We start from the raw sequence: 23,313 nt of genomic DNA, 5'->3' as shown, positions 1-23,313 counted from the left end.
TAAAGTAAAAAATAGAGTAAGAAGTCTGGCATGGATCCAAAGCTTATTTTGTCATCTACACACAGGTTCTTATGATTAATAGGCATTTTAGTAGTTTTAAAAATCAGTACTTGAGCTTAGTATAGTGGCACACACCTGAACTTCCAGGATCTGGAGGAGGCTAAAGTAACAGGATCATTCAGTTTGAGGCCAGCCTGGGTTATTGTAGAAAGATCCCCCAATCCCCAAAATAAGAAGCAACAGAAGTTATTATTTTGATAATATTAAAATAATAAGCTGCTTATGTTAATAAAAAGCTATAAAGTATCTGCTTAGTTTACTTTCAGTTTCTATCTATCCATCCATCCATCCATCCATCCATCCATCCATCCATCCATCCATCCATCCATTGACATAGGGTTTCTCTGTTCCGGAACATGTTTTGTAGACCAGGCTGGCTCAAAGTCTGAGATCAACTTGCTTCTGCTTCCTGAATGCTGGGAATAAAGACACATATTTGTCTTTTGTAATTTTTTTTCTGTTTTATCTTTCCATTCTTAAGATATTTTCTGGCTTTTACTACTTTATTAATATTTATTTGCTTGTTTATTTTTGGAGAGAGCTGGCATTGAGATCAGAGGACAACCTGTAGGAGTCTGTTTTCTTTCTTCCTTTTTTTTTTTTTAACAGACTTATTTAATTTATTTTTCTTTTATAAAAACCCTTATAGCCACAGCTGTAGCCTGGGTCCTCTGAACAGAGACTCTAGTGTGGGTTTTCACAAGATGATCAGTGAATTCCTGATAAGGAGACTTGGTGAACACAGTCTCTTTCCAGAGGTCAGGGGTCAGGTAGCTGTAGGTCTTTGAGATGGCATCAAAGGTGGCCTTGGCAAAGTGGCCAAGGGTGGCAGTGTAGCCTCTGGCTGAAGTGTAGCAGTCATCTATACCAGCCATCATCAGAAGCTTCTTGGGCACAGGAGCAGAGAAAATGCCAGTGCCTCTGGGGGCAGGAATGAGATGCATGCACCAGCACAGAGCCACAGTGGCCTGTTGCCTTTCATGGGACAGTATAGGGCTTACCAGAATTGTTCCCGTCATAGCCTTTCTGCCTAGGAACAATGGAAATCTTGGCCAGGATGATGGTCCCTTGGATGGTAGTTGCAACCTCCTTGGAACACTTAACACCAAGACCAACGTGACCATTGTAGTCCCCAATAGTGACAAAAGCTTTGAACCTGGTTCGCTGACCAGCCCGAGTCTGCTTCTGCACTGGCATGATTTTCAGAACCTCATCCTTTAGAGATGCACCCAGGAAAAATCCAATTACCTCAGACTCCATAATGGCAGGGAGATCTCCTTCAAGGACTTGATCTTCATGTCCTTAACCAGCCAGCCCAACTTGGTGACAGGGATCTACTCCTTGTCTTCAGCTTTACCTCCACGAGCCCCTCAGCCACGGCCCCTAAGACCACTGCTGAATCCTCTGTGAAAACCACCAAGGCCTCCTAATCCTGGCTTCCCAGGTCCTCTGGACCCTCCCCCTGTACCGGTGTCATCCGCCATTTGGTGTTTTCCTGAAGAAAAAGTAGTTGGTTTTCTATTTCTATCATATGGGTCCTCCTGAGCCATCTGGCTGGCTCAGTTTAACTTTTATCTTAATTATTTTAAGCAATGAAAGTATTATGAATTTAAGGTGCACCACATAATGTCTTAAAGGATTGTAGAATTGCTTAATTTAGAGGTTAATGTGAAGTCTGGGCTGGAAATGTAATTCAATAGAGAACTGTTGATTAGTTGCACACAGTCACTAAAAAGGAAACTGTCTTTCTCCCATACTTGATCATATGGCTCACTTATTCAACACTTTCATATATGATTGTATTAAAGTATTTTTAAATGTTTACATATATTACAGAAAAGAAAGTTTCCTCTCGTACATGTATAGTGTAAGGTAAGCTTGGGACTCATGACCTACCTCAAATAAACACAGGAATTGAGGGAAGATCAGTGGTAAGAGGTTAGATAATGGGATACATTTGGAAAAATCTACAGAACTCAGCAGGCAGATGCTTTACAAATAACCAGGGAATGATGTAAAAGATGTAACACTGGTCAGGAATTTTTTTTTTTTTTTTTTTTGTAGTGCAGAATAGACCTGAATAGTAGGGATCTTTTAGGAAATGTTTAACTTTTAAAATTAAGATACAGAAAAGTCTTCAACTCTTTGTGTATAGTTCTAGGAATTTTACTGTATGTAAATAAAATTTTGTATACCAAAGTTAAGATATATAATAGCATAAGGACCAGAGCTATAGCTCAGTGATAGAACCCTTGCCTAGCAATGCTCCCCCACCCCCCAAAGGTCTTGTTTTTGTAGCTGTTTGGCCTGGAACTCTTTATCCTCCTGCCTCCATTTGTGTACTGAGAGGCATTCTTTTTCCTTTTTTTTTTTTTAATAACCCTCTGGCAATTTCTGATCTGTTCTTCATTACTGTAGTTTTGTCTTTTTCAGAATGTTGTGAAGATTTATTATTCTATATGTAACTACCTGAAATTATTAATTGGTTCTATCCATATTTACTCCCAATTCTTTGAAAAATAGTGTGGAATTCACCAATTGAACAATTTTCAATTATACAATCCAGTGGCTTCTATTGTATTCACAGTGGTACACATTTGCTACCACTGTCTACTTGCAAGGTATTTTTGTCATTCCTAGAAGATATTCCATACTTATTTTATAGTCATTACCATTTTAATTTCCTGGCATCCACTAGCATCTTTTTTGTGTGTGGATCTGTCTGTTTTGCATGTTACATATAAATGGGATAATGATGATAGGATATGCTGTCTGCCATGTCTGGCTTCCTGGTTAAGCACAGTGTTTTTAGAAGTTTGTCCAGGCTGTGTTGTATTTCACTACTTCCTTTGTGTAAATTAGGCAGTTTGGGTTACCTGAGCAAAAGAGCCCAGACAGGGTGGTTTCAAGGACAGGTATTTATTTCCACACAGTTCCAAGATCATAGTTCAGCAGTGTAAGTAAGTTCCTGTTGAGGACTCTGTTTCCTCATTGTTTATTACACAGTCTTTTCTTTGCATGGCAGAGAACAAGGTTGCTACATGTGTGGACTTTACCAGGTTTCTCTTCTGATGACTTAGATTCTATTTGGTACAGGACCTCATCCTTATGACTTAAATCTGAATAACATTGCATTGTGAGGTTATCTTTTATCTGATAGACATTTGAGAGTTTCTACTTTCAACTTATGAATATTTCTGTGAACATTCATGTATAAGTTTCAGTCAGTTTTTCTCATTTTATATTTATTTGTGTAGATGGGATATGGGGTGAATGGGTGTGCATGGGTCAGGTGCCACTGTGGGTATGTGAAGTCCAGAGGACAATCCATGGAACTTAGTTCTTTCTACCCTGTGGGTTCCAGAATCAAACTCAACAGCAAGCTCTTTCACTCACTGAGCCACTTCACTGGTCCTGCTATGTGTATATAATGAACACGTATCTTTTTCACATTCTCACCCTTCTAACACCCTTTCTTCATCCCTCCTTCTCAGTGTACTTCCCCTCCCAACTTAATGTCTTTAAAAATCTTGATTTGTTTTTATTTGTGTTTATGTGTCAGTGAGTATATGCCACTTGTGTGTGGGTGCCCACAGAGATCAGGAGGGTGTTGGATCCCCTGGAACTAGAATTACAGGTGGATGATTGTGAACTGCTCAACATTGGGTGTTAAGAACCACGTTTTGGTTTTCTGGTAGATCAGAAAACATTTTTAGTGCTGATAATTTTAGCTTTTTGAGATAACCCTAACACTGATTTTCGTAGTGATTGCACCAATTTACATCTTGGCAAACACTGAATTAAGAGCCCTCATTTTCATGTGTTTTCCTCAGCATTTATTGTCATTTGTTTTTTAATGACAGCAGTTCTGAGAATGGTGAAGTAGAATCTCATAGTTTTAATTTGTATTTCCTCTGATGACTAATAATGTCAAACACTATAAAATGTTTGTTCATTTGCATTTTTTTGAGAACTCTGTTCTGGTCCATAGCCTAGTTTTTGATTGGGTTGTTTTCTTGCTGTTTAGTTTCTGCAGTTTCTTTTATATTCTAGACACTAATCCTCTGTTAGATGCATAGCTGGCAAGAGTTTCTCCCATTCTGATGGCTGCTTCTTTACTGTATTGACAGACTCCTTAGTTGTATAGAACCTTTTGATTTTTTGAGGCCCATTTATTGACTATTGACCTTATTTCCTCAGCAGTCATATTTGGAAAGTGCTTGCTTGTGTGTGTGTGTGTGTGTGTGTGTGTGTGTGTGTGTGTGTGTGTGTTTATTTATTTATTTTGAGGCAAGGTCTCACTGTGTAGCTTTAGCTGACCTGCAACTTATTATGTACAACCAAGCAGACCTTGAACTCAGCATTGACCCACTTGCCTCCGTTTATCAAAGATTAAAGGTGTGCACCATCATGTCTACCTTTTAAAAAATAGTTTATTGTATGTATATGAGTACACTGGCTCTGTCTTCAGACACACCAGAAGGGGGCATTGGATTCCTATTACAGATGGTTGGGAGCTATCATGCAGTTGCTGGGAATTGACCTCATCTCTTCAGCCCTGCTATGTCTGTGATTTGATGTGTGTTTCCTACTTTTTCCTCTAGCAGTTTCAGTTCTTATATTGAAATTCTCTATACAATTATAGTTGATTTTTGGAGAGCAAGAAAGATCTATTTTTATTCTTTTATATGTAGACACCAGTTTTCCCAGCACCATTTGTTGAAGATTCTGTCTTTTCTCCAATTTTTATTTTTTGGCATCAGGTAGCTTTGGGCTTAGTGGTTAAAGTAAACTGCTTATATTGAGAGTTTAAATTTGGTTCTCAGCGCTCTCATCAGATAGCTCAAAGCTGCTAGTAACTCCATTCTCTTAGAATGTGACTCCTTCTGACCTCTGTGGCCTTGTATGCATGTGGTGCACATATATTCACATAGGCATAGTGATTTTTATGAATTTCACTGCTATTATAATACCTCCTTTTTATATTTAATTTTATTAACTTGAGTCTTTCTTCTCTTTTGGTTAGTTTGGCTAAGAGTTTGTCTACCATGTTTGTACAAAGATCCAACTTTTAGGTGGCTGGAGAAATGGCTTAGTGGATAAGATCACTGCAGAGGATCTGGGTTGTATTCCCAGCTCCCATATGGTGACTTGCAACCAAACAACTCCATCAATGGAAAGCAATTCCTTCTGACTTCCTGGCTACCAGGCATCCTCATGGAACCTGGATATACATGATACAAAACTACTTGTGTGCATGTCTGTGTGTCTGTCTATATCTGTCTATGGATCAGGCTGTCCTCAAACTCAACAGAGATCTACCTGCTTCTGTTTCCAAGTGTTGGGATTAAAGGCGTGCACTACCACACCTAGCTATTTTTTAAAAACTGTATCTATTTACTTAAAAAAAATTATTCTCTCGTATGTTACATCCCAACTTCAGTTTCCCCTCCCTTCCCTCTTTCTCAGAACCATCAACTCCCCATCTCCTAGACAAGAGCAGGCCTCCCAGGGACATTAACTAAACACTAATATGCTACAATAAAATTACATCAAGGCTGGGCAAGACAGCCCAACAAGAGAAATGGGGTCCTTCCCACAAGTAACTAAGAGTCAGAGACAGTCCCTGCTCCCACTGTTAGGAATCCCAATAACATGCAGAGGACCTAGGTCAGATTCGGTAGGTTAAGAATAACCCTAGCAAAGACTCCTAGTAATGGGGGACATGGAGTCTGAACCAGGCAGGGCCTCAGATGGAGGTATTGGGACACCAACCCAGATACAAAACTTTCAACCTGCAACCTGCAATTTGTCCAGTCTATAGTGTGTTCTGGGACTGGAGCCTAGCATAATCAACATCAGAGAGACCGGAGGGACTTCGTCCAGCAACGGATGGAAGCTGTTGCAGAGTCCTGCATCAGACATAAAGGGACCTTGGAGAGTCCTTTTATCCTATGTAGGTCTCTTATTCTGCCCCCCTTCCAAAACTATATATACTATTTTTTCTATAATGCAGCTGTATAATTACTGTTTTATTTAGTTGCTTTTTAAGTTACAGGGAACAAAAGAGGAATACAAAATGCAAATCCTTTGTTTTAGTTGTTAAATACTTTAAATACAGTATTTCTAATATACTTTCTGATTTTGTCTTAGATAATTTACAAATATTTAAGCTATAAAATTTAAGAATATAGTTGTCTTACAAATAATATGGAGTTGAGTATATGAATTATTTTGAAATACCTAGAGTTATACTAAAATTAAATGAAGTCTTTAACAGTATAAGGCTCCTACCAGCCATGTTAGGACTAAAAAATGGACATTCTTTCTTCCAGTAATGTGAAAGTTTAGTATTTAGCTCTGTACTTTGAGTCATATAGATTCCCATTTTCATTAAAATGAAGGAAATAATTGGCTTGTAGTTCTGTTTTAGTTAACTCCAATACTTCCCAAGAAGCATGAGAACTCCTTTTTGTCTTGTGCCTCCCTGTTATGTTGCAATTTATACTTCTGCTAACGTTAAGAAAAATTACTGCACACACACACGGGGGGGGGGGACCTGAGTGAGCAGGGGAGGAAGGGCTAATGTATATATGCATGCACACTTTACTATATAAATGGCATTCATATGCATTTTTTGACCTTATATTACTGAGGTCCTCTAAGGGATTGAGACCCATAGATTGTCAGCTCCTAGTGTAATTGACTCACCCTTAATCAACTTCAGATTTACATTTAAATGGCTTCTTTCTAAGAATAATTACTGAAGTCAGATATAACATATATTAACAGAACAAATGGCTGGACTGCACTTGAATTTCTAAAGACCTCCATTCCTATCTCCTAGCTATTAAGTATCTGATATTTTGGTCACTTAATACATAGGAGTCTTATTCATGGCTCTATATGTAAACATAAAATATAATTATATAAAAATTGTTTTGGGAATGTTCCAGCTGCTAAAGATATAGTCTTTTCTCTTGAATGTATTAATGGCACTGTTTTTATTGAGCTTTGTTTTTCTTGATTTTGTTTTTAGGTTTATTATGTATTTATTGTATAAAATAATGTAGAGTAGTAAATCATATAAAAAGCAGTTCTGTTTTTGATTTAAAAAAAAAACTTTTCATTTCTGATTTTGATTTATAGATGGGGAGACTAGGTTGCCCTGGGCTAGATAGGCACCTCTCTCCATTAGATATCAGTTACCCTTTCTGTTCTATTTACTACTTCAAGTCTTCATGCCAGATACATGAAATAGAGTTGCTATTGTAAAATCTTACTGTAAAACTTAAGACACTCAAAAAAAAATACAAAGATTTAGGTATTAGAGTGAATGGATATATTTGCATTTATTTAATGTATGCATTTATTTGTTGAAAGCTTATTGAGGGACTGTAGTTTAATTAGGCAGGTTGATGCTAAGATCTGAATAATAAGCTTCATTTTTTTGTTCTTAATCTAGTGGATTAAATGCCAATAATAATTTAAAGTGTAGTTTATTGTTCTGAGGAATCTCAGTTGAGAGAAAGTACTTCCATCAGATTGGCCTGTGGGCAAGTCTGTGGGGCATTTTTTTGATTAGTGTTAATGTGGAATGCCCAGCTCATTGTGGGCAGTGCCAGCCCTAGCCAGCTGGTCCTAGAGTGTATAAGAATGTGAGCTGGATAAACCATGAAAACCAAGTCTGTTCCTTAGTGGCTTTTGCATCAATTTCTGCCTCCAAGTTCCATCCTTTCCTTCAGTGGTAGACGGTGATTTGAAAGTGTTAGTGAAATGAACCTCTTTTTTCACCAAGTTACTTTTGGTCGTGATGTTTAAGACAGCAATAGAAACCCTAAGAACAAAATCAACATTGAGGATGTTTTAAACTTTGCACTGGGCCTTGTAAGGTAAGAAGAGTATGATATAAATAACTAGATTGGAGATTGAAGAAAGAATTTAATAGTCAAAGGATATAACCATTTCAGAAGGTGTGGGAAGCACTGACGTGTGGTGATGTAAATCAGTGTAGTCTGAGCATAGTTTGTGTAAAATGAAAATGATAATTGGAGGGGTCAGATCAAAAAAGTAGCAGGATCAAACCCAAGATCTTGCAAGTTGTGTAGAAATGTGAAGTTTAATCACAGAGTAGTTCAATTCTAGTAGGGAAATAGTAAAACTGTAAACTAGGAGTGGTGGCACATACCCTTAATTCTAGCATTCAGGAAGCAGAGGCAAGCTGGTCGGGACTATACAGTGAGATTCTGTATAAAAAAACAAAAAAAGATGTTGAAATGGATAGACTGAAAAGGACATGTTTTGCTGTTTTGATTTCAGTTTTCTTTACCTGTCCTCTGGAAGAATAGGCAATATTCTTAGCCCCTGAACTATCTCTCTAGCACTATTTTTTTTAATTATAAGATTAGTACACAAAATAATAAGCTCCATTTTGGTGGGTTTTTTTTTTTTTTTTTTTTTTTTTTTGTAATAACTGTCCCCATTGTTTTTCTCTACCTGTCTTTATCTTTCCTCTCTCAGTCATCCTCCCCTTTCTGTTTTCACATTCTGTGTATTTTTCATTCCTTCCTTCCTTCCTTCCTTCCTTCCTTCCTTCCTTCCTTCCTTCCTTCCTTCCTTCCTTCCTTCCTTCCTTCTTAGCTCTTGGATTATTAATGATTTAAGGTTCAGATACTTTTATTTGGACAAAAGTAAGATACAAAGACTTGAGAAAATGTCAGCAAAAAGAAATTATTGAACACAGTTAAAAATCAGAAACAACAATCTGAGCAGAACTGTGTTGAAGTACCTTACAAAAGGAGATCGTTTCAGATTATAAAATGATTTTATTGTTTGATGTAGGATTGCAGGTAGAACTTGTTTGTTCTTACACAGTGGGAACTGTAAAGAAGCAATGGAGTACTATCCTGGTTTTAAGTAGAATCTGTAGACACTGAAAGTTGTAGTGAAGAGACTTAGAGACTGGATTTAAGACCAGTTGTGATGTTGATTAGGACTTCTTTGTAAGTAGTCTTGTGCACGGAGACAGGTTTTAAAATGTGTAAGGGTCTACATAAGGTACTTTAAACACCCTAGTGAGTGACTGCTTGTCTAGCCTAGGTAGTCTTCTTTTTTTTTTTTTTTTTTTTTTTCAGCAGCATAAACCAAAGTGTACTGATAGCACAATAAGCCTAACTTAAGCAACTTTTTCAAGTCCATAGAGTAAGACTCCATCTACATCAGCTTTGGAATTTTAATTCTGTGTGTTGTTTGTAAGAATAAACTGATTAGTGACCAAATTATTTTTGCTATTAAATCATTTTTCTTGAGTTTTCTTTCTAATGCTGCCAAAAATTTCAGACTGCAGTGAATCTGTAATAAACCTCCAGAATGAAGGGAAATGTCTTAGTTCAGCTGCTAAAAACTCCCTTTGAAGATCTTTCTTGCCAGTGTGTTGAAGACTTCTGAGGCTAGTGCAGGTAGGTGCACAGTTGTGGTGAACAGTATTCCTTTTTTCTTTTTCTTTTTTTCTCAAAGGAGCTCTGGCAAAAAGTTTTATTAAAGGAAAACTTTACTGATTTTATTTTTATTAGTCTGTTCTGGCAGGTTTCTAATTATAAATAACTGGAATCACCTGGGTCAGTGACAGCCAGTATGCAATCTTCATGCTGTGCCCAATTCAATATTATTGCCACTGTAGTGATGGTCATCAACGGTTTCAGCCAACATGGCATAGTATTCCAGTTCAGATTTCATCAAAGCTGGGCAGTTATCTCGGATAACCAGTTTCAGTCTGCCCTGTCTATCATCCTCAGTATCTGTTTGTATCTAAGCATATACTTCCCACTTTCTATAACAAGATGGAGCCTAGAGCTGATTGACACCAGAGAGACTTTTCCATCTTCTTTGCAGCCACCACCTTCCTGCCCCTTAGGTATAGGATGGCCACCATGATGGCTGGCTGGGGAGTGCAGTATTCATTCGTTAAGGTTCTTTGTTATATAATTCATCTTGGCTTCTTATGAAATCCTGGAATGGATTTTTGAGTGTCTTTGTTCTTACTTGCCTTCAGTTAATGTCAAGCATAGTATGTGAGGTAATTCAGTGTTGCTATGCAACTGCTAAATTCAATATTTATTGTTAGTAAAACCGAATAGTGCTAATATCCAGTGAACAGAGAACAGCAAATTAGGAATTTATAGTGTGCAGTGTTTATCTGTAAAGTTCAGTGTGTTGTGGCAAATGAACAGAAGAGAAATGACTTACATATGGTTATTTTTTAGAACAAAATTAGTTGTAGCAAAATCTGTTATGACTAAATTTGTTGTGTTGTTGACTACTTGCTTATTTTTATATGAGTTCCTATTCCTCTCCCCCAGTGCAGGACTTTAGTTAGTAGCTCAGGCTGGTGTAGAACTTGCTGTGTCGTCTTGCTCTGAATGGTGGCATTCTACTCATGTCGCCTCTTGAAAGCTGGTATAGGCATGTACCGTATCCAGCAAGCATTCCTTGAATCCCTTCACTCTGCTTTTCTGTTTTTGTTTTTTGTTTTGAGATAGAGTTTCTCTGTGTAGTCTGGTTGTCCTGCAATTTCCTCTGGTCTCCAGAGTGCTGGGCCACCAGTTTTTTTGTTTTTGTAAATTTTTTTTCTGATGACTATGCATTACTGAATTTCTTTCATAGTTAGTTGACCTTGATCTTTTTAAGTTTTGAGTTATTATCTTTCAAGCTGTTGCTTTCTTCTACTTTCTTAGTATTTCTTGCTATGTTACCTTTTCCTTTTTGGAAATTGAGGACAGGCATGACATGATAGTACACGGTTGTAACCATTGCACTCTGGAGACTGAGATAAGAGGACCAGAGGATATTATTCTGTGCTATTTCTAGAAACTCTGTCTCAGAAATAAAATTTGGCTTACTATGGGAGTTTGGAAATTAGTTATAATTTTACAACACAGGTGAAAATATTAGATTGATCTTTCATGTAAGAACTACCAAACTAGCTGGATTTTTAGTTAGTGTCTTCTAAGATATTCAAATGCTTTCAGTCATATTACAAAAATAAGAACTCCTTTCTGGAAAATAAGAGGACTTAAGAGTTGGAGACTGTTTTAAGATTTGCTTAAAGGAGCAGAGGTTAGCTAGCTGTTGCTGAGAATGCATAGTCTCCAAGGTCAAAGATAGACAGTATCTAGCCATTCATCCTGATTACTGCTCCTCCACCACCTCTCTGCCTCCGTAACTCCTGACTCAAGCCCTTTCTCCTTTTCTAATGTTTGAAAGAGCAAGAGGACACAGTAATTAATTACATTAGGTAAATAACAAGTAACTATTTTTGACTAGTGAGTAATTTAATTACCTTTACTAGTGAGTAATTAATACCTTTATAATAATTTGATGTCAAGAAGTAAAATTGAAAGTAATTGCTTTCTAATGATAAATCAAAAAGTTACAGTTTAAAAATAATATACAAATCAACTGTAATCACAACACAAACTTCAGCAGCTACTATATTGAAAATTAGAGATTTATAGAAAGTAGGGCAAAGATATTTTAATTGCAATATTATTTTGATTAATTGTTTAGCAAGATAGTGCTGTTTCTGAAGTCTGTCTTTTACTTTTAATTTTAATTGTGTATGTATTTTGCCTACTTCTGTGTCTGTGTACCATGTGTATGCATTGCCTTTGGAGGCCCAAAAGGACATTGGATACCTCGGGACTAGTGTTACTGAGACAATTAAGAGCTTACATACAGATGCTAGGAATCAAACTCTGGTTCTCTGAAAGAGAAGGCCATCTTTCCTGTCCTCTTTTCCTTTCTAAATTCATTGATATTTCTTTGCATTTGAAAAGTAATAATGTGTACCAAATATGCATAACATTATTTCTTTCTAAAGGTCATAGTTAAAGTACATATGGATTCTCAGATCATTTGTAATAAGTATTTGAACTTTATAGTGAGGTCCTTGACATTTTTCCCCCGTTTTTAAAGCCACTGTAGGTTTCACTATTCTCTCACAGGTTTTTTTCTTCCTTTCATAACAACACACAACAGCAAGATATTTAAACTGTTTTTCATTAAGTACATAACAGTATTTGATGTAGTCAGTTAGAAAACCTGGTTTTCTCTTTCTTTCTCACAGGTAAAGGACACAATGTTTTGGAACAATTTTTTACAGCTATGTGAATTTTTCCTCATTTCTTTCTCTTTGTGTACCTTTTTAAAAAATAGACCAAGTAGTTAATGTTGTGTTGTGAAGTAATACACGACTTTTCTTTCTAAAATATTGTGAGAGGTGAAAAAAACTGATCTTGAGAATTTTCTTTAGAAAACTATTAACCTGAGAGAAATTTATGTATCAACTGTTGTGAAGAAAAGGGGGACTGTTTAGATTATTCTAGAAAGTTTATGGACATCCAAAGCATGACACTTCCATTGGGAAGGCACCTTTTCAGAATCTCATTTCTGTGAAGTCTTGTAGAAGGAGATTGAACCTCCATTCTTTCATTGGTCATTTATAATTTCTGTTTTGTCTTGTTATTGAATGTACTTTGAATCATTGTTGTGTTAATTATTAACAAAAATGCAGACACCCCTTTTTAGATTTCTCAGGGACTGTTTCCTGAACATCCCTTCAATAATGATTCTGAGAACCAGAAGAAGGCAGTATTTTTTAGTGAATATTGTGATGATGAATTATATTTATTCATTTTTTTTTATCCTTTTAGGATTTGAAAGTATTCTTGAAGGGCTGTTTGGACCTGCGTTATTAAAAGATCTCAGTTTATTTAAAGGTATTCAAAACATTTCTGGTATTTTACAGTCTTTGTGGTTAAAACCTTGGTGATTTAGGTCTCTTTCTCAGTTTTGTAAGTGTTAAACTATATTTAGGGCAGCATGTTTGTGTTTAGTTTATACTGCTCACATATGTATCATTAGCACAATTGACTAATGAGCAACTAGGAATTGTGTGAAGAATTTTCTTTTTAGAGTTTTAAGACAGAAGAGGCTTGGAGGGCTTAGTGGAAAGGATTTCAAGTCATTGCTGTGAGGGTAGAGTACACATTTTTCCATGGGTGAGAATCTGAGTTTGATTAAAATACAAGAATTTAAAGATAAATGTGAAATACCTAGTTTTAGTGAGGTTTTCATAAACTGTATAATAGTTTTGTAGTTAGCTCTGATTTATTTTCTGAAAAATTCCAGCTTATAATTATTAAAACTTGTTTTTCTTACTTTTGCAGAGTGTGAACCTGAAAGCATTTCTGATTGGGCTTTTGATGAAAATTGTCTGTTCTGTTGCTTGAAAAGAGATAAAGTAAAGGTAATCAAGAAGCTTAGGAATGTTGTCTAGTATGGTATTTTAGTGTCTTTAAGTTTTGAATCATTTTTTTGGACGGTTTACAGGAAAAGGAAAATTTGGTTGCTTGTTTATAAAAGGTTTGATAGTAGCTGGCTTTTTAGTTTAAACTGTTTTTAGTGTGTTGATTAGCATATTAAGAAATTTCATATCAATATACATTGTCTTACGTATATTTAGGCAGAAGAATTAACTGAGTCTCAAACTGTTACATTTACATTTATCTTAAATATAAAGTATATAGCAGTGCAAGAAATAGTCATTTGTGATACAAAAAGTTAGTAGTAATTTGTATAGACTTAAGACTTAGTAAGTTTCTGTTTTTTAATGTTTCTTTATAATAACTGGACATGAGTGCTGTTTATCTTTAATTAGAAATTAACTCAGCCTCTGTGTTTCTGATTTATTACCTTTAGAAAAAAAAAAACTAAACATAATTTTGCTCTGGAAACATTTCAGTTACTGAAAATTCAGTGGGTTTACCATCCTACCTTGCTTTCATGGTATCCTGTTGTCCCAGTTTCCTACTGCAAAATCTAGGAAACATTCTGATTTCTTCTTCTTGCTATATAATAACTTACATTCATTGGCAAAGTTCTATCAATCACCCCTATTGCATCTTGCTTTTTTTTTTTTTTTTTAATTCCCACAGACATCACTGTAGCCTATATTTCTGGACTGCTGAAGTAACAGGATCTGTATTGAACGTAAAACTTTTTCCTTTTTCTAATCTTAGGAGTATGTTCTTAAGCACCTCCTTTGTAGCTTGAAAATCTCTTACTTTTTAAAATGCCTCTGCTGTCCTATGAATGGTGTACATGCTCCTAGCGCTGTTTCCTCTTTCATACGACTTTAATACATGTAATTTATACAGTTATTTGCCAGTTGATAGTATGTCTTGTTCTTTTTCCCCCTTTCTGAAAAATTTGAGTATTTGTTCTTGCCCTTATCATGGTTGCTGAAGGTGGCCATGTTTATACCTTCCTTGTCTCTTCTGTACTGTTGGACTGGTTATTGTCCAAAAATAGCTTTTGAAATCTGAATGCTATCATGTGGTGGTTTAAGAACTTCTTACATATATTAGTGGCATCTTTTTCTCCATGAAAATTGTTCCTGCTAATATCCACGATGGTATATTTTGTTAAATAAATGAGAAAGTTGTTCTGAAATTTACTGGCTTTGAAAGAAGGCAAAATAAAATAACATTGTCAAGAGTAGTCAATGGATGGAGTTGATGTTTGTTTAAATTCTGTGTATCTGCATTTATGTGTGTATATATTGGATGCTAGCAATTGAACAAATCATTTAATAGGAATTGTGGTAGAAGAAAAGGAGAACAGTTTTCTTTTCATATTAGAATTGGGAAGAGAGTCATTATCTGCTGAGTGATGGATCAATATGTTACTATAATATGATTGAGTTTTCTGTTGATGTATAAGCACAAAATACGATATATTCTTAGGAGGAAACAAATAAGACATGAAATAATGAATCATTTAAAATAGCTGTTTTTGTTCATTGTAGTTTTGCAGCTTTTAGTTGGATTTTTTAACTGGAATATTTTTCTGTGGGGAAGATAATGTATGCATGTGTGCACACATATGTGTACAGGCTTACTCGCCTGTTTGTGTACACATATGGAGGCCAGGGGTTGACTTTGGACGACTTCTTCTATTGCTCTCCACTTTATAATTTGAAAGGTCTCACTGAACCTGGATGTCACTGCTATCACCCAAATTAGCTGGCCAATGAGCTCTTGGATTCTACCTGTGTGTCATTGCTTTCCTACGTCACTGCAAATGTTTCAGGGGTGCACTGGCTGGCCTGGCTTTTCCATGGGTTCTGGGGATCTGAACTTACTGAGTCATCTCCCCAGATGGAGAACATGTTTCTGTTTGACAGCTCAACTGGTTCTAGAGTCTGATTTCTTTATTTGACACCACTTAGTCTCTTTGGTTTGTTTGTTTTGTTTTCAAGAGAGCCATCTAGTGCTCGAAGACAGGAAACAAAAAAGCCTAAGTAGTATAAAGTTTTATATATAACTTTTGTTGAATTGTATAGAAAAAGATTATTCTCTGGGACTCTTTGCACGCATTTCTGATATCTTTTCTGAGAAAGATTAGAGTTGAGAAATAAACCCACTGCTTTGAAAGACTTAAGAAAATATGATAATACTTAATGTGCTTGTTACTGGAGTCTTGAGTTTGGGATCACCGATGAGATATTGTAGAGTATGTCTGAAAAGTAGAAGCAATGACTGAGAAAGGGTGGTTTTGTTTTTTAATTTGAGCCAATAGAAATTTTAGCAGATAATAATGGTAGTAGAATGGATAACAAATACAACTTTTATATTTACTTACAGGTTAAAAAAAAATCACAAAGTAGCTAGCTGTCTTTGGGAAATGGAACTGATAATTCACTTGTAGGTTACAATGGTCTTTCTTTCTGGAGGAATGTATTCTAAGTTCTCTGGTGAATGTCTGAAATCACTGCTGTTATTGAGTTTTGTATGTATACTGTTTTGTTTCTTCTTTTGTTATTGCTGTTAGTTTAGTTTTTGGGTTTCTTGTGTAGGGTGTGTGTGTGTGTGTGTGTGTGTGTGTGTGTGTGTGTGTGTGTATGAAGCCTATACTTTATAATTAGGCACAGTACAAAGTTAACAATAGTAACCAAACTTGTAACAATCAGAACACTTCCTGTTCATGGCTTCCAGTCATCAATTTAATCCCTTGCCTACCTCAACTAAATATTCTGTTGTATCATGGCTGTAACTTTGGCAAAACTAGCATACATTTTACTTTTCCTATAGTTTCACAGATTAACCTGGTAGTTTATTGAGTGTTTTCTTTAAGATTAACTTATTTCATTTTTATATGTATAAATCTTTACTTGCATGTATATATCAATGTTTTGCCCGCATGTTTGTTTGTGCCTGGTGCCTGTTAGGGTTAGAAGAGGGCATTCATTGGATTGTCTAAAACTGGAGTTATGGATGGTTGTGAGCTGCCATATGGGTGCTGGGAGTTGAACCCAGATCCTCTGCAAAAGCAAGTGCTCCTAACCCCTGTACCATCTCTCCAGCTACTATTGGTTTCTTTTTCTTTTGTTCTTTGGACAGTCTGAAGCTTTTATTTAGTGAAGGTGTTGGTCGTCATAGTGGTGAAGCGTAGCTTGTGCTGGCCCCACAACATGTGGTGGGGCAATGGGAACTGCTTGACAGCTGGCAGGTGGCACTTGCCAGCTGCAATTTCTTCCACCTTCATGATCTCGATGGAGTGCGTTCAGGCACATTGAGGGCACTGTGTGACTGCGCCATGGTGGCCAGGTCTCAGTACTCTCGGTACATGTTGTGCGTGCCACTTCGGGAGTCATAGCACAGCCAGATGCCGAAGTGACTTCTCAAACACCTGCCCACAGTGAGGCAGCTTGAGAATTTTCTTCTACCCATAACAGCACACACTTAAAACGTGTGAATTATTCCTGGGATTTTTGCATTTCATTGTTGTGGACTACAATTGACCCTGGATAACTCAAACTGTGGAAAAACAAAACCAGTAAGAAAAACTACTTGAGTAAAATACCACAGATGTTAGAGGATATAATTTATAGGTGAAGATAGGCATTTTTTCAGTATTCTTTTTGTCGATATGTTTTTGTATGTTGCAGTTTAATCTTCAAAATGGTCTTTTGAGGTTGGTTTAAAGATATTCTAATTTTACAAATAAGAAAATGAAAAGGGTCAGAGATTGTTACAGGCAAAGCTTCCTAGTTGAGATTTTCTTTCTTTCTTTTCTTCCTTCCTTCCTTCCTTCCTTCCTTCCTTCCTTCCTTCCTTCCTTCCTTTCTTTTTCATTAACCCAGTTTGTTAACAAAAGTAGCAAATGAAATGATAGTGAGAGGAAGGATTTTATAGGACTTGGAGATACTTGGAAAGAGGGAGAAAGTAAGGTAAAAGAGCTGGATGCTGTTTGAAGTGACCAGCTTTAGCTGTGCTGGATCTTTAACTTCTGGCATGCTTTCCCCTTTCTCTGTTTTGTTTATCAGGCAAAGGTAAGTATATTTACTAAATAAAAAGCCAAGCGTTTTCATGAATTTGAAGAATTATGTCAATGTGTGTTTTCAGTGCATCCATGTACCAAGAATAGATTCATAATCATCCTCATTACTTACTCATCAGCTTCTTAGATTTTGGGGAGGGAGGTGTTTGTTTTAACTTACTGTGAGGACTAGGTTGGTCTTATGAGTCTCCTGAGTGCTACCATGGCTGGCTTTTAGCATTTAAAAAGTTCTTTTAGGTATAGGATAACCTTGATGGTGGCATAATACCTGTAACCCTAGGTGGGAAATTAAGAACAAAAATCTCCATTTTCATATAAGTATTTTTAGAGCTAATGGATAATACAAGAGAAGATAGATAATAATTCTAAGAGATGTTGCTTTATCAAGGAAGCAGAACCCAATATGTACCTCAAAAGAAAATCTGTACTTTAAAGCCATTAATTTAAGCAGTTGGTTTTTAGTTGTAGTAGAGGTATTCATAGTCAGAAAATCATGGGCTCTAGCAATAACCCAGAAAATGAGCCTGAACTAGGTAGGGTCTTTAACTTGAAAAGTTATAGGGAAAATTCATTAGATAATCTGGACTGAAGCATTACCAATCCTTAGTGATTATGCGTGTATTATGTAAATGTTTAGTGGATGCAGATAAAGAAAAAGGAAATGATACTATCTTTAATTTCTAAGCTCAGATGGCTTAGGGAGATGGAAGGTGAAATGGCCAATACAGTTATCCAGAAAACAGTTTATAGTGAAAATAAGAGCATAATTGGAAATGTCCAGCAAATGAACATTCCAATTCATAGAACTTCCTCATTTACCCTTCAGAGTGTTATAGCCACACCAACAACAAAAAAGGTAGAGTTTTGTAAATGGAATTGTAATACAGTATACAGGATGAAAACTTGGATTTTGAAGCAAATGATATCTTCAAGTCTGAGGCTTGCAGAGAATCTTCATTTTAGGTTGGAAAGAACAGTAGAATAAATTGCCTGCATTGCATCAAGTTTCTTCAGGTTCCACGTGGAACAAAGTACAAGGTCTCTTTTCTTTTTATTCTAGTAACATGAACACCCAGGTCATTTCTCAGATATGAATGGACCTTAAATGAGGTGAGCAAGTACCCCAAAATATATTTTAAGAAAATGGCATACCAAGATTATGGAAGCTAGACTATTAAGTCTGATAGCATTAATGAGAAACTAGATGGTTATGGATATTAAGAAGTGGATGTATATTCCTAATCTTTTCCATAATTAAAGAGTAGTGAAGAAAACAAGAGCAGAGAATGAATAGGTGAACACTTTAAGACAGATTTTTGTAGCACAGTGGAAACTTGAGCAAGTTTTTAGAAGCAGCTGGAGAGGAAGAAATTAAGATGGGACATAGCTCAATATTTTGTACGGCTTTTGCAAAGAACCCAAATTCACTTTCAGCACTTAAATCAGACTGCTGACAACCACCTGTAACTCCTTCTCCAATGGAGTCCAACAGTTTCTTCTGAACTTTGCTGGAACAGTCCCCTCCCTTATGTGTATATACCCATATACAGACAAACATATTTACATAATTCAAGGTTTAAAAAAAAAATCAGGATGGAATGGCTGAATAAAGCAAGATGGTAAGAAAATCAACAGGAAAGTCACTACAAATAGTGTGGGAGTTAGGACACCTCAGTGTAGGAGTCAGAATTTTCAGGAATTCAACAAGAATGCCTTAAGCATTAACTGTTGCCTGTGAACTTATTCATAGAACTTCCTCATTTAGATTACTCCTTAGAGTGTTCTAGCCATACTAACAAAGAGAGGGGTCAAGAAAATCAATTAGTAAAACGACTTCATTCAGCATTGTATTTTTAAGCAAAAAAAAATTTTAATTTTGATATTAAAAAATTATTCTTGGGGACTGGAGAGATGGTCCAGTGGTTAAGAGCACTGACTGTTGTTCCAGAGGTCCTGAGTTCAAATCCCAACAACCACATGGTGGCTCACAACTCCATCTGTAATAGAATCTGATGCCCTCTTCTGGTGTGTGTGAAGAAAGCAACAGTGTACTCATACACATAAAATAAATAAATCTTTTTTTTGAATTTTGAATAGACATTAATGTTAGAAGATTTTATTGATTTCTAAAGTTTTGTTCTATTAATGTTTCCTCTTTCCTTTTTTTTTTTTCCTTTAAAGATTTACTTATTATATATAAGTACACTGTAGCTGTCTTAAGACACACCAGAAGAGGGCATCAGATGTCATTACAGATGGTTGTGAGCCACCATGTGGTTGTTGGGATTTGAACTCAGGACCTCTAGAAGAGCAGTTAGTGCTCTTCATTGAGCCACCTCTCCAGCCTTCCTCCTCCTTCCTTGAGAAGACTCCTACCCCAAACCCTCCCACATACACAATGACTCACTGTAGTCCTTGCTTCCCTGGACATGTGTGTAGATCAGGCTAACCTAGAACTTGGAGATCTACCTGTATCTGTCTTCCTGCCAAGTGCTGGGTGTTTGCACATGGACTTCCTTTTTGTTCTTTCCCCTCTATTATAAAGACCATTTTTTATATTATTTCTCTTTTCTAATACTTAGTTTGGTATTAGATTTATGTTATTTACAATATTATTTATATTTTTATTACATTTATTTATTGGGCTATGGGCATGTGTAGGTCAGAGGACAACTTGTAGGAGTTGGTTTTCTTCTTCTACCATGTAGGTCCCCAGATCAAACTCAAGCCCTCAGATTTGGAGGAAAGCACCTTCATCTGCTGAGTTATCTTGCTACTCTTATCTGCATTTTTGATTATACTTCTTTGTGGCTTTTAATATGTTTTGGTTTTTAATTTTCAAAGGATTGTATTAATGAGTATTTGTAGGCACACAAGTGAACAGGTTGGTGGCCTCAGAGGCCAGAAATGGGCAGGGTTTGGGGGGGAGGTTGAGTAACCTTGAACTGGAGTTAACAATCATTTGGGAACTGCCATGTAGGGACTAGAACCTAGATCCTCTGAAGAGTTGTCAGTGCCCTTAACCACTGAGTCATCTTTCTAGCTCCCATGGATAGTACTTTCATCAATATAATAGTCTTAATAGAGGAATTAAGAAATAGATAACACAAGATATAAAACTCGTTCTTTCTAGTGGCACAGATACAGTGCTGTAGGAGTTTGTAATGCTTAGACCTTATACTGCTATTATTCCCAATAGGCAGTTTTATATATCTTTGCAGTTAAAATGACTTTGGGCATCTAGAGATATCAATAGTCATAAGAGAGTAGTGGGTAAAAATTTCTGAAGGCCTTCTTATGTGTTGTTTGTAAATGAAAATTGGGGATAGTATTAATTTTTAGGTAGATATCATCACTATTAACTGTGGGGGTGGCTTGCATTTATCTTTAATACTTTTTAATAGCATCTACTTGTATAATGGAAGGAAATTGTCCACAGCAAATGTTGAGCTGCTATATATTTTGAATACTGCATTAAAACTCAGTTTCTGTATAGTTGTTTTAAGAGGTTCCAAAAGATAATTGCCTACAGGATGATTAATTTTCTTTCAGATGCCATTCTCTTTCAGGAAGCTAAGAGAATGGAGTGAGTAGTGAGTGAGTGAGTGAGTGAGTGAGTGAGTGAGTGAGTGTATGTGGGGGGGGTTGTTTGTAGTAATATTGACATCTTAATACTTATGTATTTATCTTTTAAAAAATAGGATTTGACATACTTCCAATAGTTAAAGTCAATAACTGTACATTGTACTCATTACACAAAAGCACCAGCTAGTGAAAGATAAAGGCATTGAGTAGTACTCAGTCATGGATCTAATATTCTTATGAGGAAGCTTTGAGCAGCTGGCAGAATGTCTCTTTTAATCCTAATGGCAAGAATCTTAAAACTCTTTGCAGGTGTTCTACAGACTTTTATGAGATCATTGAGCTTTCAGTTTATTTTTAAAATGTGTATATTAATGTCTTTTTATCTCTGAAACCCAATTCTTTTAGTTTCACTAGTGGTTGAACTATTGCTTCCTTGCATTTCAAACTTCACATGCTCACTCTTCACATGGGTTAAACAGTCTCTCCCAAATTAAAAAAAGCTCCAGGATCTTTCAGCCTATAAATGTAGTAACCTACTTATTAACTTGAAAGTTTGCTTAGTTAAACTGAAGATAACATTTATATATAACAAAAATTGCATTGACCAATTTATACTGTGTTTATACAAAGAACAATAAATTAATATTCTCTGCTAGATGATTGACCTTAAAGTATATGAGCATTTAAAGTGGTGGTGCCATTTTCTCAAAGACTTACTGGCATTTAAAACAATCAGATGAAGGAAATTGGCATTTAAATCAATGAATTGCATCTTGTCAGCTTTTCTAAGCTCATTGCTAGAAATGTAAGGAAGCCGTATGGTAACAGGCAAGGCTGTATAGCTATAGGCTCATGACTCTGGAAGACTTTCTAATGTAATCACCACAAACTTGTGTATATACACTTGCTTTTAGTTCCTTTATAACAATTATAACTAAATTTAGATAATCAAGGAACATAGTAGGCAGGAGTAGCTTTCAAAGTCATCCTTTCATTATTTAATTACTCTTGGGAAACCCAGACTACTTTATTCTTCCCAAGAGAAACTTATTATTTGATTTTTCTGTTTCCTTTTCTTACATTCCCTCAAGAGAAAATAAGCCGCCACTTAAGCTTCTTCCAGTCTTACCTCCCCAGTTGTAGGGTAACAAATATTAGACTTAAAAAGGAAACGGTAAGAAATGTTTGGCCTACTACTTAAAATTTAACTTCATTAACAGTTTATTGCTGGGAAGATTAGCTTCCATGCTGATACAAGTTTGTTCCATTATTTATTTAGTGATGACTTTGCTATTTCAGGGACCTGTGGAGCTATGGTTGTTTTAGGTCTGGGAGAAGTTTAATGTTTCTATCAGGTCAGCAGAATATGCCCACACTAAGCCTTGCTTTTTAAGTACAGTCAAGTTAAAGAGGCTGTGTGGGCAGCAGAATTTGCATGTGGTTTGTAAGACCTAAGTATTATGTTATCCTTAATAGAATACTTCTTGCTCTTTACTTGTAGTGACACATTTGGGACCTAGTATCTTTTCTACCCTGAAACTACTTTTCAGTAGTCTTTCAAAACTGAGGTGATATTTATATATAGGCATCTTGCCTTTGTGTGTGTCATTCCCAAGTAGGCTAGAGGAGGTCATTGGGTCCCTGGCACTGTAGCTACAGACAGTTGTGAACGGTCTAGTGTATGCTGGGAGTCACACCTGGGTCCTCTTGGCTGCTAAGTCATCTCTCCAAACCCCATTAAAGTTTTTAGTAAAGAACTTGATGTCTTACTGGACAAGATCTTAGTCTGTTCACTGTTGCTTCTTAGCACTATTGCAGCTTTAGACCTGGATGGTCAGACTAGAGTGTGTTGGCAAATTCTGTAGTTCTTTTCCTTCTATCTCCTTACTACCCCAGGGCACATTTGTTTATTTGATTTTAGACAAGATTTCACTGTGTATTACTGGCTTACCTGGAACTTACAACATAGACAAGGCTATTTCTGCCTATCAAGTATTGGGAGTGTCACACCTTGCCAACCTCTCAACCCTAACATCTTTAAAAGAAATTAAGTTAAGAGGACTTGCAGGTCATCACATTGGCTCAAAAGATCTGCATCTGACCACTTGAATTGGGTCCATGGAACCACGTGGTGGAAGGAAGAGAACCAATCCCTGCAAGCTGTTCTTTATAATCTATATGTTGTAGCATGTGTGCATGCACTCACAATAAATAAAGATGGAAGAAAACAAGGGATATTGGAAAATTGTTACAAAGAGAGGGTGCCAG

The 23,313-nt window shown here is 36.3% G+C and overlaps 1 protein-coding gene across 1 annotated transcript in view; it reads left to right on the top strand.

The window, feature by feature from the left end:
• Positions 1–23,313, top strand: part of LOC308417012 (ligand-dependent nuclear receptor corepressor-like protein) — a gene marked incomplete at both ends in the record, with an annotated part of 54,194 nt that overhangs the window by 19,850 nt on the left and 11,031 nt on the right. The window contains 2 exons of the mRNA XM_080912100.1: positions 12,771–12,836; positions 13,287–13,366. Coding sequence (XP_080768226.1) covers positions 12,771–12,836; positions 13,287–13,366 — 146 coding nt within the window. The remainder of the gene's footprint in view (positions 1–12,770; positions 12,837–13,286; positions 13,367–23,313) is intronic.

This window comes from Micromys minutus, assembly GCF_963924665.1.
Source record: "Micromys minutus genome assembly, chromosome: 2".
In the NCBI taxonomy this organism is placed as follows: Eukaryota; Metazoa; Chordata; class Mammalia; order Rodentia; family Muridae; genus Micromys; species Micromys minutus.
This window is presented reverse-complemented; position numbering and strand designations above follow the sequence as displayed.